The 17,100-nt window shown below is 51.6% G+C and overlaps 1 protein-coding gene across 1 annotated transcript; it reads right to left on the reverse strand.

The window, feature by feature from the left end:
- Positions 1–797: 797 nt before the first annotated feature.
- On the reverse strand, positions 798–10,760 carry C3H19orf38 (chromosome 3 C19orf38 homolog). Its single transcript, XM_060092272.1, has 7 exons — positions 10,657–10,760; positions 9,302–9,610; positions 7,219–7,311; positions 6,237–6,264; positions 5,457–5,500; positions 4,202–4,236; positions 798–1,346 (listed from the first exon to the last, which is right to left on the reverse strand). Exons 1-7 carry the CDS (start codon positions 10,685–10,687, stop codon positions 1,200–1,202), a joined length of 687 nt encoding a protein of 228 aa, XP_059948255.1. The 5' UTR covers positions 10,688–10,760; the 3' UTR covers positions 798–1,199.
- Between the last annotated feature and the right edge of the window lie 6,340 nt (positions 10,761–17,100).

Consider the following 17,100-nt stretch of genomic DNA (forward strand, 5'->3'; position numbering starts at 1 on the left):
TCCAGCCGCTTCCCCCAGTGCCCTCTTCCTCCATCCTTGGCCCTTCACTGTATTCGCCCCCACAAAAAAATTCTTGGACCTCTCTTTTAGCCCCTTCCCCCCCACCCCAACTCACTCTCCCTTCCCGCAGTGATGGCTGACCAGTGAATCCAGCAGATTAGGGCCTAGTGCCCCTTTCAATACACAGATACACACACCCATCTTCCCTCCAAGTCCCCCCTCCACTGCTCCAAGGCCCCATTCTCCTCTGGTGGCTTCCAAAGGTGCTTGCGGCCGCCCGCCATCTCCAGCTGCCACTCTTCCCGGGACCTGCTTTTTTTTTTTTTTTTTTAAGGCCCCACCGTGCCGCTGGCGGGATCTTAGTTCCTGGACCAGGGATCTAACACGTGCCGCCTGCATTGGGAAGGAGGAGTCTTAACCACTAGTCCGGCGGCGGGGAAGTCCCTGGACCTGCTCATTTACTACTCATTCTCCTCAAGCATTCCATCATTCCACCTCCTGTACTCACCAATGCAAGGACTTTAGCAGAGAACCCACATGGCACTGCCCCCCTCCCTACACCCCCATGGGCCTCCCCATACACCACCCTGACTGCATGCAGTTGAGGGGTACTGCCCCCTCCCCCCAACCCTGCAATCAGTGATTGGACCCCAGAGGTCCTGGGCTTGAAGGATTACACTCCACAGAGGCCTTGGGAACAGCAACAAGCATTATAATTAATAACTTAGGCATGCCAGCAGGGCACATAGAATATAACCCCCAGGTACCCTATGCTCCAAAAACCCAAGTCAGGTGTTATTGGGTTTTTGCATGGGACGGTGTGCATGGTGTCCACACCATGTTATGCATGGGACGAAGGAAAGCAGAGGGGTGTGTGGAGAGCTCAGACTTCATAATGGCCCAGCTGAGGGATCCTAACAGCTCCTTCCGTGGTGGTCTGAAAAGCTGGCAATCCAGAGAGGCTTCCTGCTTTCTGTCCAGCCTCCAGGCAGATGCTTGCATCCCCTCTCCCACTCCTGCTCCTCTGCGAGGAGGGTCCCAAGGCCAGGGGGTCCCCTTCATTTCCTCTGTTCACTGCCCTGAGGAAGCAGCAGCCAGAAGTCCCCAAAGTAGCTGGAGGGAACTGAGACCCTACAAAGCCCAGCCAGCTCAAGGGGGAGGGCTGAACGGAGGGCACGCAGACAGAGGGAAGGGCTCCCCTAGCAGGCCCGGAATGTGCTGAATTCCGGGGGCTCGGGTGAGGATGACGTGGAGGTGGGCCTCTTCCGGGTCCCAGAGTTGCCAGGTGTCGCAGCAGAGCCTGAGGGAGCATCCTGGGTGGCTGCATCTTCTTCTGAAGTCATTTTCTTTATCCGTGGAGGAAAAATAGAGAACCGAGTGATTTGGGGTTTCATGATCTCGGGTTGCCCCATGTTCTGAGCCCGAGACTCCCCCAGTCCATCGGGTCTCACCTCACCCCACACACACACAGCTTCAGCACCCTGATCCTGCTGTCTTGTCCTGCCTTCCTCTCTGCTGAATAGGGAACCAGACAGCCTGGGATCGAATCGCAGCTCCCCCTCTCCCTAGGGGTGTGATCGCCCCCTTTGTGCCTCAGTTTCCCCTTTTGTTCAATGGGGGAGAATGCCAACACCCCCCCCCGGGGTGGCTACAACTCATAAATATGAACACTGTATGGCATAATTTCTGTGTAAAATCCAGAATAGGCAAATCCATTGAAGCGACAGAAAGTAGAATGGTGGGTGCCAGGGCCTGCAGTGGGGGTGACACAGGGAGTTGGTGTTTAATAGGGACAGAGTTTTATTTTTTCTGGCCACACCGTGCGGCTTGTGGAATCTTAGTTCCACAACCAGGGATTGAACCCAGGCCACTGCAGTGAAAGTGCTGAGTCTTAACCACTGGACTGCCAGGGAAGTCCCGGGACAGGATTTGTTTTGCAAGATAATGTTCTGGGGATTATGGTGGTGATGGTTGTACAACAATATGAATACACTTAATGCCACAGAACTGTACACTGAAAAATGACTAAAATGGTAAATTTTATGTCTATTTTACAATGATTTTTTAAAAAAACTAGCAAAGATCACTAGAATTTACTGTCAAGGAAAAGAAGCATTGTTCATAACAGTGTGGTTAGCATGCTGTCATTTGTTTTTAAAAGAGTGAGGATATGGGCTTCCCTGGTGGCGCAGTGGTTGAGAGTCCGCCTGCCGATGCAGGGGACACGGGTTCGTGCCCCGGTCCGGGAAGATCTCACATACCGCGGAGCGGCTGGGCCTGTGAGCCATGGCCGCTGAGCCTGCATGTCCGGAGCCTGTGCTCCGCAACGGGAGAAGCCCACGTACCGCAAAAAAAAAGGGGGGGGGGCGGTGCGGGGGAGGCAGTAATCCCCAGGCTAGTGCCTTGAGCGGTGTGACTTCTCACAGAAGGTTTCAGAACTTGCCCCACCCTGCCAGGCTTTTCTTAACAGCTCAGGATTTGTTCCCTGAGCTGAGATCTCAGAGGGCTGGACAGGCCGGTGCCAAGCCCCTTCCTTCCCACCATCTGTATACCAGTGACCGGGGGCCAGTCTCGATCTGCTCTGTGGCAGCACTGGGTGAGGTGACCTGTCTCTTGTCTCTCCGGAACTCCGCCACGCCTCCTTCTCCCTCGGCCCACTCATCCACTCCAAAATCAGCGCCGTGTTTCCCATCCCCTGAGTCTACCTGACCTGTATCTGTTCGCTTCTTCCACCTCCGCTGCCAACACAGTGGACCAAACTACCCGCCACATCTGGCGCCTGAACCATTGCCGGGTCCCCCAGCTCCCGTCCGTCCACGGTCCCCCACAGTCTATCCTTCCCGAAGCCGCCAGAGGGCGCCCGTGAGCACATAGATCAGGTCAAGTCCCACCTCTGCTCTGAGCCTTTCACGGCTCACCCTTCACTTGGGGTCAAAGTCAAGTCAAAGTTCCGCGCGGCTCTCCTCTCTACTCCTCACTCCGCTGCACCCCTACTGGGCCGTGCCAAGAACGTGTCCTGAGCCTGGATCAATCCTCCGCAGCTACCTCCTGCTTGTCGCTAATCTCAGAGACCTCCCGGATCTCCCATCTAAGTGAGCTTCCTGGTCACTCCTACCCCACGTGGCATTGTCTGTCTCCCCCTGTAGAATTAAGAAGCTCTGAGAGATGTAGGGCCTCATCTTGTTCTTGTCCAGATGTCCAGGAAGGCTATGTTGAACCTATCCAAACCTCCCCCCACCCCCCTCCCCACCATGGTGCCCCAAGCAGACTGACTCCACCCCAAGCTCCCTGACTGAAGTCCCAAAGCGTCCACTTACACAAATGGAACTTCTGAGGCCGCCTCAAGGGGGACCACCTGCACCCCAGACCTGTACCCCTCTCTGCATGGAGAAGAGCTAGCTGGACATTTTCTTTTCTTTTCTTTTTTTGGCCGGGCCATGCCGCATGGCATGTGGGATCTTAGTTTTTCCCACCAGGGATCAAACCCAGGCCCCCTGCAGTGGAAGTGTGGAGTCCCAACCACTGGACCACCAGGGAATTCCCCTAGCTGGACATTTTCTTGATCCATCATGTCCAGGGATCGGATATCTCTAATTTAGTAAACTAATAATAATAAGTACCCCAAGGCCATCACAAGATGCAGCTGTGTAGAGGAGTCCCATAGACCTGGGTTCAAATCCCAGCCAGGACACTGTGTGATCTGGGGGAGCAACACCCCTTGCTAAGCAGGGGGTGGGGAGTGGGGGTGGGAATGGGGGTTGAGACCCTCCCCCTTGAAAGGGAGACGCATGTCTGGGACAGCTAAGCTGAAGTTCCTGAAACTGAACACAAAAGAAGGCTTTTCTTTATACCAGGAGTGAACCACAGTGTGCACCAGATTATCCCAAGGCTCCATAACCCCAAAGAAGCCACCAGGTCACCCTGAGTCCCTTGTCACCATTCTGAGTGCAAAGGCAGTGCTGACAACCAGGGTCCTGCCCACTGTCCCATGAAGGCCTGGACAACGTGCCTACCTCCAATCCCCTGGAATATTAAAGTGCCGACTCTCAGCTCACAAACAAACCCTGCTCAGTGATTCTGGGCTTTTCCCAGACCCCAGAAGCTCAGGGACAAACAGGTCAACCAGCCTGGTGGCAGCCCCAACCTTACCATGGTCAGGACAATCAGCAGAAAATAGGTACCGAGAAACAGGACGACTTACGGAGATGGTAAACAGGGAGTTATCGAAGGACATGTCTGCAACAGAAAGAGAAGACCAGGATGGGGACCGGTTCAGATTTCCTGCTCACCGCCCTCCCCAGGCCCTCCCCACAAGCCCACAGGCCCCAAGTCAACCATGAGGAAGGGCGTAAGGTCCATCACCCCTCATCCTCTTTGCCCCCTTCCAGCCCATTCTACAGGGTGAACTGTGCAGAGCTACAAATTGAACTGTGTCCTTCCACTGCTCAGAACCCTCCCTCAGGGACCTCTGGCTGCCCTCCAGGAAAATGGTGCCTCATCTCCACTCCCACTTTCCAGAACACCTCTCGGCTCCTCCCCCACCCTGGGTTGCCCACTCTTCACCCAGCTACTCCCTGCTCCCCCCTATAGGTCTCTGATTCAACACCACTTCCTCTGGGGACTACCCTCCTAGCCCAGACAGGGTCCGGCCCCCCCATGGGCTGTTTCCCCACCGGAGTATGGGCTTGTGGACAGAAACCACCTCTGTCTTGGTTATCCTGGGAGCCCCCAGACCTTAGCACATAGTCGGGGTGCTCAATAAATAGTGAGACAGTGAAAGGAGTACAGAGAATGGAGTTTTCTCTGCTTGGAGCCCCTTCCTGGGCATCGCACTTCACAGGCTGGCTCCCTCTCCCCACCCCCAGTGGAAGCCAGCAGAACAGCACATTCTGGACCACAAGTGGGGCTCCACTTAAGGACGGTGCCAGGCACTGTGAAAGCCGAGTGCCCTGATGGTGGACAGAACAGATGCAGTTCCCCACCCCCTTGGAGCTGATAGTCCAGTGGCGGAGGCGAGAGTGTCACACACCCAAGCATGCAATGATTACTTAATTGTGTTTCTACTGAGGGCTAAGAGGAACGACAGGGCTCTGAGGGCATGTAAGTAGAAAGAGTAGATCCTACCTAGGAAGTCAGGGAAGGCTTCCCGAAGGAGGCGACCTTTAGACAGACCACAGGGAGGAAAAGTATTCTAGGCAGAGGGCAGAATGAGTGAAAGGCATGAGGATGGGGCAAGGAGAGATAAGAGGTGAAAGCTGTTCACACCAAAAAAAAAAAAAAAAAAAAGGTGAACCTGGTCGGGAAATGGCAGGGGATGGGGGAGAAAGAGCGTGGGTTCTCAACTCTAAGGGAAGTGAGCAGCTGTGGAAGGGGCTCAGTAACGAGTAGTGAGACCCAATGGCATTTTGAGGCAATGACCCTGCCCCGGTGAGGGACAGGAATGGGGAGGCACAGACCTGTGGTGGCGAAGTTAACCTGGGCCCAGCAGGATTCTCGCTCCCTGCAGAGGGTTTCAGGAGAAAGTGATGACTTGTCTCAGGCAGGAGGCTCATTCCGGGTAGCCCTGGTCAGACTTGGCCCTTCCTCCCAACCCCACCTCCGCATACTCCCTGAATCCCCTCAGATGGAAATTCTCTCGCGGGAGCCCCACAGCCAGGTGAAGTCAGGATTCCATCACCGGGGCTACTGCTAGTTCTCTGCCATTAGGCAGCACGGTGTCCACCCCTCTCTCAGAGGGGAGAAACCAAGGCTGGAGCCAGTAGATTCTGATGCCCAAGAACCAGGGCCACTGTCTACAGGCTACAAGTTGGGCACTGCACAACCCCAGGGGCACCACTCGCCTCTCCCACAATTGTGGATCTCTAGAATGATTACTTAGCAAATTTTGGCAACTGGCCATAAAGGGATGCGAGGAAGCCTCAGTCTCCTCATCTGTAAAATGGGGCCATTCCTAGTGCCTGCTTCCAGCGCTGCCACGAGGATCACGTGAGCTCAGGGTCCAGAGTCCCGCAGCACAACGCTGGGCACACTGTAGGTGCTTCCTGAATAGCACCTGTTTCTATTAAGCCAGCCTCCCACCAGAAGACGCTGTTTGGGGTGGAGCCCTAGAAGGACCCTTCTTCCCCCAGAACCCAGCCAGCTATCAGAGTCTTTAATGGCCACCAGGAACTCCTGCCTTGGGACTGAGTTTTCTTTCCCCAAAACCACCCTCTGAGGGTCTCCAGGGATGGTCTCACCGTTTCTTCTGCAAGTTTTTTACTTTAACTGGGAGAGAAAAAAAAGCGTTTGTTAGATTTTAGTCCTGGTTGCATCCTGGTTGCAAAAAGCCAAGAAACCAAAAGGCCCACATACATTTGTAGCCCATCCTTTCCTTCTTCGCTGGCAAATTTCCCACTCAACAGGGGAGCTACTGAAGACACTCCCCCCCCAATTTCATGATCAGTGTATGTTGGTAAAAACCTCAAACAAGGTACAAGCATGTAAAATTGTTGGGGTTTTTTTTTTTTTAAGTCCACGCCATGCGGCTTGCGAGGTCTTAGTTCCCCGAGCAGTGATAGAACCCATGCCCCCTGCAGTGAAAGCACGGAGTCCAAACCACTGGACCACCAGGGGATTCCTGCTTTATTATTTTTTTAAAGACTGAGTTCAGTGGTGCCAGGGGCTGTGGGAAGGGAGAACGGGGAGTCGGTGTTTAAAGGGGACAGTTGCAGTTTGGGAAGATGAAAGAGTTCTGGAGATGGATGGTGGCAATGGTTGTACAACAAAGTGAATATACTTAATGCTGCTGAACTGGACACTTAAAAAGGGTTAAAATGAAAAAAATTAAAAATTTACAAATAATTTTAAAAATAAAGGAATTCCCAGGCGATCCACTTTCACTGCCAGGGCCCGGGTTTGATCCCTGGTCGGGGAACTAAGATCCCACGAGTTGCGCAGCGTGGCCAAAAAAATAATTTTTTTAAAAGGGTTAAAATGGTAAATTTTATGTCATGTATATTTTACAACAATTTATATATATACATATATATATATACACACATACACATGTATATATACATATATAAATTGCCCCTGCCCACCACCATCATCGAAATTCTGGAGGGTCCTTCACTGCTAAACCTTTGTAGTAAGAACTTCCAACCATGCTCCTAAAAATGGGTGTGAGTGGGAGTGCATATACAAGTTCCGGTGGGATATAATTTCTCTGCCTGCCTTTACCTTTCCTGACGACCAACGCAATGGTCACCAGCCCAGCGAGGAGGAGGAAGGCTCCAGCCAGGCTCAAGGAGAGTGCCAGGATCCAGGTGGGCACTAGAGGAAGATGGGAAAAGAGAGATTGGGCAGGTCATGGAACTGTGGGGTTGCAGGGAGAAGGTGGGACTCCTGTCATTCCTCCATTTGGTTTGGGTGTTGCTAGACCCTGGGGATCTAGCAAACCTGTTTCTGGCCAATTAGCATATTCCCTCCCCCTGGCCAACCTGATTGGTTCAGGGAGGGGCATGTTGCCTAAGCTGAGCCAATGAAAGTAATTTCTGAACTTTGGCTAGACCACTGGGAAGAGAGGTTTACTCCTCAGGTCAGCATTACAAAGCTGGGAGGATATACACCTGGGGATCCAAGGTACAATTCTGACACCCTGAGAGGGAGGGCCTGCCTGAGAATAAGACACAGAAGAAAGCAGAGCTGAGAAGTGGCACATGATTCCTGACATCAGTGAGCACCTGGATCCAGCCGTGCCTGAAGTCAGCACTGTTCAGTGAACCAACAAATCCCCTTTTGTCACTGAAGCCAATTTGAGTCAAGTTTTCAGTTACTTGTGGCCTGAAGAGTCCTGCTGGCTGGGTAATAGGGGGTCAGACAACACCCACCCCCAGCCACATGGTGGACCCTGAGGCCCACATAGAGGTCAGCCACAAAAGCATGAAGCGCCAGCTCCAGTTAATGTCTCTGCAAAAGATTCGGCTGACCCTCCCTGGAGAGAGGGGGAAGCCAGCAGGAGATGCCCTGATCCCAGTGGAGGTCAGGAACTAGCCAGGAGGGGAGGAGAGGCACACACTTGGTACTCTCACTGTTAGCCCTTGTTCATTCATTCACCTGGGGCAGGAGGGGTGTCACCTCCCCACTCTGAGACCACAGGACCAAGGTGAGAGAAGGGGGCCTTTGATTGTGGAACTTGAGGCCGGGGAAGGACACAGAGACTGTTCTGTCATCACAGCCTGTGGGCCTCTTCTGGCAACAAAGTTCTCTTTGCAGCAGGAAAATTCTGACTGATGGTGAAGCAGAGGCTCCACCCAGAGGCTCCTCCTTCCCTCCGGCTCCTTGATCCAGAGCCCAGGCCCAGTCCCCTCTCCTGGAAAGACCAGAGGAAGACATCAGCCCTCCCAGGGCTTCTGTCTCACTCAGACGAAAAGCCAGAGTCCTTGCTGCAGCCACAAGACCCTGCACAATCCTCGTCACCTCCCCGCTGCCCCCACCTTTCCCCCTTGCTCACTATGCTTCAGCCGTATGGGGCGCCTCTATGTCTCTCAAACACACCAGGCACCCTCCAGCCTCAGGGCCTTTGCACAGCCTGCTTTCTCTGCCTGGAACACTCCTGCCCCCGACACTCACGTGGCTGACTCTTCATCCCTCAGGTCTTTGCTCAAACGTTTCCTCCTCAGAGAGGCCTTCCTTGGCCACTCTCCTCTCTATTTAAAATGACACCCTTGGGAATTCCCTGGCAGTCCAGTGGTTAGGACTTGGTGCTTTCACTGCCCGGGCTATATTTCATCTCTTCACCAGGCTATATTTCATCCCTGCCACTTTCCTTGTCCCCTGTTGGCAGACGGAATGTTTACCAAACTCCCTATTTATCGTCTGTCCCTATCCCTCGGAATGTCAACTGTGAGGCATCAGGGACTTTGTTTCATTCACTGCTGAACCTGCAGTGCCAAGGACAGTGCCTGGTACATAGCAGGTGCTCAAGGGAGGGTGCAGGAGAGAATGCAGGTTTAACGCCTGGATTTCAGGAAGGGTGAACGCATGCCAGGTTTAACACTCTGCCACCTGCTGGCTGGGCGACCTGGGCCAGTCTCTTCATCTCTTGTGCCTCAGTTTCCTTATCTGGAAAATGGGGAGAATGGATGTACCCATTGCATGGGGTGACTGTGAGGATTAAACAAGGAAAAGTGAGAAAGTCCTGGCAAGTTGGAAGAGGTGGGTCGTCCTGTGATGACTTCCAGGTGGAGGGAACAGCACCTACAAAGCCTCGGCGGTGAGAAAATGGAGCCCAGGGCAGTGAGGAATGATGGGAGGGCCTTACCTGGGAAGGAGACGTGCATGGGCTCACTGAGGTTCGACAGTTGAGGCTGCCTGTGCTCGCCGAGCACGCCATACTGGCAGCGGAATGGTCCCCCTGGAACCTCCCTGCTGCCACCACTCAGGTTGAAGATGACCTTGAGCTGGTCCGCGGGGGCTTGCAGGAGCTGCACCACCTCCTCCCCTTGATACAGTGTGAAATTCGCCCCCGGGAAATCCCTGGGGGCCATGCATGAGATGTGGATGGGGTCCTCCTGGCTGCTGGGATGTGGGGGCACCAGCGTGATGGATGGCGCTGGGATAGCCAAGGAGCCTGTGAAGCAAGATAGAGGAGGCTGTCTGGGTGGTTAGAGCAGAGGCCAGCCTGGCTGTGTAGCCTTGGGCAAGTGGCTCACCCTATCTGGGCCTTGGCTTTCATGTACAACTGGAGGCTAGTCATCCCTACGCTACTGTGATATTGAAGGGGTAGGAGTGCCCAGCGCGTGGTGAGAGATGGCTGCATTTGAGTCATTTTATTATAATAGCCGTGGATGTTACACAGCAGCGCAATTATACTTGTACTACTTCGATCAACAGCATTGACTACGTGCCAGGCCCTGTTTAGGTGTTGGGGATAGACAGATAGATGGACAGATAAGGTATGCCTGCCCCGGGGCGGGGCTGACTTTCTCAGGGAGGCAAGGGTGGTAGGGTAGCCACAGAGGGCTTCCATGGAGACACGGCACAGGAAGAACTGGGGGTGAGCATTCCAGGTAGAGGGGCAGTCTGGGGCAAAGGCCACAGGCTGGAAGGGGTATGGTGTGTTCAAGGAGCCTGGGTGGCAGGAGGGAGGGTGACTGAGGGGAGCAGGGGAGGGCAGAGGGGTTCTATCTTGTTTTCCAGGCTGTGGTGAAGAATATGATTTGGGGGCACGACATCCTGCAGGAGGGACCAGTGTCTCCCCAGCTGCTCACAGGCTCCCGAGCAGAGTGCCTGGCTCAGGTGAGGTCGACACAAGCCTTCCCTTATCTAGCTTTCCCGCCCCACCCTCTGAGCCCCCAGCAGATTCTCCTGTTGCCCCAGCCCTGGAGGTAGGAGCCTGCAGAGGTCAAGCAGGGCTGAGTCATGGGGCGTGGGCACTGCTGTCTCTGGTGGGGTGGCATTTCTGATACCCTTGATGTGGGTGGGGATAATGAGACGGGACAAGAGAAATCCGTGCTCCTGGGGCATTTCCAAGGCTCTGGGGCAAATCTGTCAGGGCTCAGCTTCTCCAGCTCCTGGTTTCTGCACACACACACCCTCCCTGCCACCCCCCAGCAGAGGCAAGGTTGGGGAGGTGGAGGGAGCGGAGCAGGGGTGGCACAGGGGCACCAGGCTCACCGGCTGCAAAGAGCAGGACGGTCCAGGGCATCTCTCCTCCTGCGTTTGGCCGGGAAATCTGGCTGAGACCAGCGCGGCCCACGGCTCACAGCCAGCTCCTCCTGTGAGGCCAGAGCAAGGAAAGAAGAACCAGGGCTGATTTGAGCCGAGTGTTTCCTCATTGGCAGGAAGTTGCACACACACACTTGGGCGCTGAAAGGGACTCTCTCCCCTCTCCACCCCTTCCACGGACGCACGTCAGACCCTGGCACCTCGCTGTTCCTTAGGGGCCAAGGTTCGGCAGATGGGAGGGGAAAAATGAATGAGATGGTCCAGTGTGTAGTTTTTTTTGGTTTTTTGTTTTTCCCCTGAGAACTCCTGGGCATGAGAAAGCACGAGGAACATGGGTTTTTTGGGAAACCCAGGCCCAAGTCACAAAATGTGGCCCAATCAGTGCTGAAGTTGAAACATGTTTGGTGGAAGTTGGTAGGGCATGGTGGTTAGGGCTTGGCCTCTGTGACCTCAGGCAAGACAAGGTCCTTCTTGGAAGCCTCAGCTTGCTGCTCTGAAGAATGGGGCTAAGAGTAGTGGACACTAGCTCCAAAGAATTCATGTCATGAAGTGCAATGCCTAGTGTAGTGTGAGTGTTCCCAGTGTGAGGCCACAGGGGAGAAAAGCCTCAGGAGCTTCACCAGCCAGGTGAAAGGAAACACTAGCTCCCGAACTGAGGAAATGACATTGTTTGCAGCATAAATTGCCTCCTGTTGATAGCCCAGAAACTTCCAAAGGTCTGTCTTACCAGATTTGCTTTGGTCTCCAAACATTTCTGGTCAAGTCCAGCAGGTAGGTCCACCTGGAGGTTTACACCCAGGAAGGATGTAAGCATGTAGTTGCCAAATACTAAAAAGGGCCATTAGAGTGGACTTTTTTCTTTGGATACACAAAGCTCATTTCAACCTCAGGGCCTTTGCATGTGTTCCATCATCCCTGCCTGGAACACAATTCTATAGACCCGGTTAAATCCCACTTCTGCTTCAGGTCTCAGTTTAAATGCCATTTTTAGGAAATCTTTCCAGATTCCTCTGGACTTAGAAAAATGCCTTTGCTGAATCCTGCCATAGTACCTTGTAATTTTCTTTGATTGCAACTAGCATGCTTGTATTTTCATGCTTGTCCATTTCATTTAATTTATCAAACTTATTGTTATAAGCCTGTTTATATTCCCTTGTTAGGCTTTTAGTATCTGTGGGGTTTGTAGTGATGTCTCCTCTTTCATCCCTGATAATAGAAATTTGTGTTTTTTCTCTTTTTTTCTTGATTAGCTTTGCTAGGGGTTAATCAGTTTTATTAATCTTTTCCAAGTACCAACTTTTGGCTTTGTTGTTTTTCTCTATTTTCAGTTTTCTATTTCATTATTTTGTTCTTTCTTCCAGTTACCATGTGTTTAATTGGCTCTTCTTTTCCTAGCTTCTTTTTTTTTAAATTTATTATTTACTTTTTTGGCTGCATTGGGTCTTCATTGCTGCACGCGGGCTTTCTCTAGTTGCGGCGAGCGGGGGCTACTCTTCGTTGTGGTGCGCGGGCTTCTCATTGCAGTGGCTTCTCTTGTTGCGGAGCACGCGCTCTAGGCGCGTGGGCTTCAGTAGTTGTGGAGCGCGGGCTCACTAGTTGTGGCTTGTGGGCTCTAGAGCCCAGGCTCAGTAGTTGTGGCACACAGGCTTAGTTGCTCTGCAGCATGTGGGATCTTCCTAGACCAGGGCTCAAATCCGTGTCCCCTGCATTGGCAGGTGGATTCTTAACCACTGCGCCACCAGGGAAGTCCCTATAACCTGGAATTTTGAATTCAGAAATAGCCACACATACCTGTATTGGTCAGCTGACACACAGATTATGCCCGTAAGAGACAGGACTGAGGAGTCATGGGCAGGGTGAAGGGAAAGCAATGACGGATGGTGACTCCCTGGGGTCAGGGAACTGTTAGCAGCCAGGCCTGAAGTTGCTGAGGAGAAAACAGTTCTGGAACTTGGAGAGAGCTGGAGTTACAGGCTTTGGTGGAAAGATGCAGACCAACAGGGTAGGAGCCAGGGAATAGATATCTAGACTTTCCTTTCCTTCGGTCCTCAGATATCCTACCAGGGCTGAACTCAACTGGAAATAAGAGGAAAAGGAAGCCAAGTTGACCCAGTGTGTAGATATCAGCTCCCCGCCTCCCACTGCGAAGCAGTACAGGGAATGGTAGAGAACAGCTCTGGTGGGGCAAACAAACACAACTACTTCAAAATGTCCAAATAGTGAGTCTGCCCAGCACATGGTCTTGTAATCTTTTGGTTATAATTTCAGGGGATCCCTGACCTCCAGAAGCCAGTCTGCCAACTCCCCATGGTTATAAGAACCCCAGGCTAAGATTCCAGGCCAACATTACAAATGGAAGAGGGACTCTGTATGATGTGGCCTCTGCCGAAGGCTCCCATCTCTTCTCTGGCTACTCCTCTCACCCAGTCCACCCTCATCTCCCTTCTGCCTCTTGAATTCTCTGAGAGCCTTTGACCTCAGAGCACTGTTCTTTTCTGCTTGCCTCTTCTCCCTTCTATTTCAAACCTGAGCTTCAATGCCATCTTCTTGGGGAAGCTCTCCGACTCCATCCAGGTGAAATGAACCATCCCCACCTACCCACCTAGCATTTACTTCTCGGTGCCTCTGACTACCTGAAATCATTTAGTGGAGCAGCACTGGGATCACAGCTCCATGAGGACATTGTCTGTTTTATTCACAGTGTCACTCAGTACATTTTGTTGAATACTTGGGGGGGGTTGTTTAATTGAGGGAAACAAGAATCACCCATTCACACCAGACAACAGTGAAAATGGCGGAGCTGGTAGCTCCACGGACCTGTACCTCCATCAAAACATCGACCAACTGAGCAAAAGTAGTAAGAATTAACTTTATCCAAACTCTGGAAAACAGCTAAATGTTTATGCCAACCAAGGAAATGCTGAATCAAGAAGAGGCAACTTGATCATGGCAGGAAAGCTTTTTGTGGTGTCTTCCCTGCCCTTCCTCATCTCCAGTGGAGGACTTGAAGACAGCAGCCTGTGTCTTCAGGTGAAGTTAGGGCCCTGGTCCCCAGTTTCTAAGGGAGCAGAGCAGCCCTCGTTCTCACAGTGTCGTGTGTGTCTGTTCTAAGGTGTCTGGGGGTTGGGCTTCCCAGGTGGCGCAGTGGTTGGGAGTCCGCCTGCCGATGCAGGGGACACGGGTTCGTGCCCCGGTCCGGGAGGATTCCACATGCCGCGGAGCGGCTGGGCCTGTGAGCTATGGCCGCTGGGCCTGCGCGTCTGGAGCCTGTGCTGCACAATGGGATAGGCCACAACAGTGAGAGGCCCACGTACCGCAAAAAAAAAAAAAAAAAAAAAAAAAAAAGATGTCTGGGGGTTACCTGAGGGACTGTCTCAAGGTGCTTGTCTGTTTAACTCAGAACACATTCTTGGAAAACACTGTAAGGCAAAGGAAGAACCCACAGTTCTCTGGTTCAACACAGTTCAACACAGTTCAACTGACATACCAAAAGCTGGGAGGAAAAGCTGGGGTGAGAGTTTCTTTGGGTAATTAAGGCATTCAAAAGCACCCATACACACTGGGTAACTTAGAAAGCAATGTGCATGCCCAGGGCAGGACAAATGCTCAGAAAAGAACTAAGAAGACCCTACTCTTTCATCTCTGGCTGATTTCTAGGCTTGGTGCAAACAGGAAGAGAAGACTAAGGCAGAGTTATAAACACCCAGGTGAAGTACTGATGTGCCCCAGCAGAGACTGGCAAAGAGTGGGAGAGGTTTTTCATTGTTTTTCTTTCTTCCTTTTCCATTCCATAATATATGAATCAACACCACCCTAATTTTAAAATGTACAAAAAACTTGAACAAACATTTTTCCAGAGAAGATACATAAGTGGCCAATGAGCACATGAAGGATGCTCAATATCATTAGGAAAATGCAAATCAAAACCACTATGAGCTTTCAGGAGTTCCCTGGTGGCCTAGTGGTTAGGATTCTGGGCTTTCCCTGTCGTGGCCAGGGTTCAATTCCTGGTCGGGGAACTGAGATCCCACAAGCTGTGTGGCACAGCCAAAAAAACCAAAAAAACAAAATCACTATGAGCTTTCAGAGACTGCGAAGCTGAGGAGATCCCAGGGCCGGGAGAAGGATGTTAGTTATCACTGTCCTCCCAGCTCTAAGGCCCTCCCCCGATGCCCCTCAATAAAATGGCTTGATCCCCCAAAAAGAAACAAACAAACCACTATGAGATACCACTTCACATCCATTAGGAGGGACATACTAAAAATAAAATAGAAAATAACAAGTGTTGATGAGGATGTGGAAAAATTGGGACCCTCGTACATGGTTGGTGGGAATGTAAAATGGTGCAGCCACTGTGGGAAAGTTTGGCAGTTCCTCAAATAGTTAAGCACAGAATTACCATATGACCCAGCAATTTCACTCCTAGGAATACACTGTAAAGAACTGAAGGCAGATACTCAAAATACACATGTTCTTAGCAGCACTATTCACAACAGCCAAAAGGTGGAAACAACCCAAGTGTCCAGCAGATACCCACACAATGGAATACTACTCAGCTATAAAAAGGAATTAAATACTGATATTATGATGAATATTAAAAACATGCTAAGTGAAAGAAGCCATACACAAAAAGTCACACATCCCATTTATATGAAATGTCCAGAATTGCTAATTCCATAGAGGAAGATTGGTTGCCAGAAGCTGGGGTGAAGGGGGAATGAGGAATAATTGCTTAATGGGTACAGGGTTTCCTTCTAGGCTGATGAAATGTTTTGGAAGTGGGTAGAAATAGTGGCTGCACAACATTGTGAATATACTAAATGCCACTCCACTGGGTTGTTCACTTAAAATTATTAATCTAATGCAATGTGAAATTCATCTCATTAAAAAAAAAAAGTTATCACTCATTCTCCACAACTACTTCAAAATGTCCAAGTAGTGAGTCTGAATGATAGACAAACTTGGAACGAAAAGGAGTACGAAGCGTGACCATACATAAACTTTGACATTACAAAGTGTTACTTCCCCAAGCTCTCCAAACGCCAGAAACAGTTGACAGCCACCAGCTGTATTCGAAGAGTAACTGCCACCACCTGCCAACCTCTCTCAGGCCTTTCTTGAAAGACTCAAAATTTCCATCTGAACATTTTTCTTATGTTTAGATGGAATCACCAGAGTCCATTTCTCCAGCGACATCTTTGCTTATCTGCTTAGGTCGCCTCCAAATCCTCTAAGCCAGACTGAGGGAGAGGTTAATTGGCGGCATGCCCAAGGAAGGGCGATAAACCTGGAATATAACGGATAATATTTACTGAGGGCCTATGATATGCCATGCACTAAACAAGCATCTCACTTAATCTTCACAACAGCCCAGTGAACTAGGACTAGTATCACCACCCCCCCCCGCCTTTTCTTTAAATATTTATCTGGTTGCGCCAGGTCTTAGTTGCAGCAGGCGGGCTCCTTAGTTGCAGCACGCGAACTCTTAGTTGCAGCATGCACGTGGGATCTAGTTCCCTGACCAGGGATGGAACCCGGGCCCCCTGCACTGGGAGCACCGAGTCTTAACCACTGAGCCACCAGGGAAGTCCCCGTACCCCTTTTATGGATGAGAAAAGTGAGGCCCAGCAGAGTGATGCCTCAAGTAAAGCGTGAGGCGTGCTTTGAACTAGACAACCTGCCTCCCAAACCCACAGTCTCTTCTCCGCTCTTCTCTTCTGACGCGAAGCACCTCGGCTGTCATTCTTCTTACCCTGGGCCACTTCAAAGCCCTCGAGTTCGAGACCATTGGGGTGCAGGGCGGGGCCAAGCCGCCGTGCTAACTATATGCAAGAAATGCGGGGCGCTCACTATAAACCAGGCCTCATCTCAATTCTCATCACTTCTAATTCACAAACGAGGAAACTGATAAAGTGACGGTTCTAAGGCGCCAAGGAATGAGCGGTGAAGCATCCGACCTGGGACCAAACTCGCAGACCTGTCACAAGTTGCCCCCCACGTTAACATAAAAGGTTCTCCGCCCACTCTAGCTGAGCCTTTTTAGGTGAGCCCTACGGGTCGCGTGCAGGGCCATGCCCTGCCTCTATTTCCGATCCGCTACACCCAGGCTGGATCGCACAATCGTCGTAGCGCGCGGGGTACTCTGGGAAAACCGCAGGAAGGACCCGGCCACCTCCACTACAGTTGTCTTAACTTTTGCCTGAGAAAAATGTGCCATCGTGTCTTATTTTTGTACTTTTGCCCCCCCACCAGCATTTGAGACTAGAAGCGCAGGCTTTGCAAAGAAAAAGCCTGTAGAAAGTCGAGTGTTTTCAGGCGCATCAGTCATTCATTCGGGCAGCTATGCTCTCAGGGGGTCCTTCACTCCGGGCTCCGCGGGCTTCGGACAACGGG

The sequence above is a fragment of the Mesoplodon densirostris genome, chromosome 3, assembly GCF_025265405.1.
Source record: "Mesoplodon densirostris isolate mMesDen1 chromosome 3, mMesDen1 primary haplotype, whole genome shotgun sequence".
Lineage (NCBI taxonomy): Eukaryota > Metazoa > Chordata > Mammalia > Artiodactyla > Ziphiidae > Mesoplodon > Mesoplodon densirostris.

What these genes read in the sequence shown, in the direction of transcription:
- C3H19orf38 (XM_060092272.1), bottom strand. Translation starts at nt 10,687, where the DNA reads ATGCCCTGGACCGTCCTGCTCTTTGCAGCCG. An exon ending in CATGCACGTCTCCTTCCCAG is followed by an intron (nt 7,312 to 9,301) that starts GTAAGGCCCTCC and finishes ATCTTCCTCTAG; the next exon opens with TGCCCACCTGGATCCTGGCA. An exon ending in AAAAACTTGCAGAAGAAACG is followed by an intron (nt 5,501 to 6,236) that starts GTGAGACCATCC and finishes AACCCTCTGCAG; the next exon opens with GGAGCGAGAATCCTGCTGGG.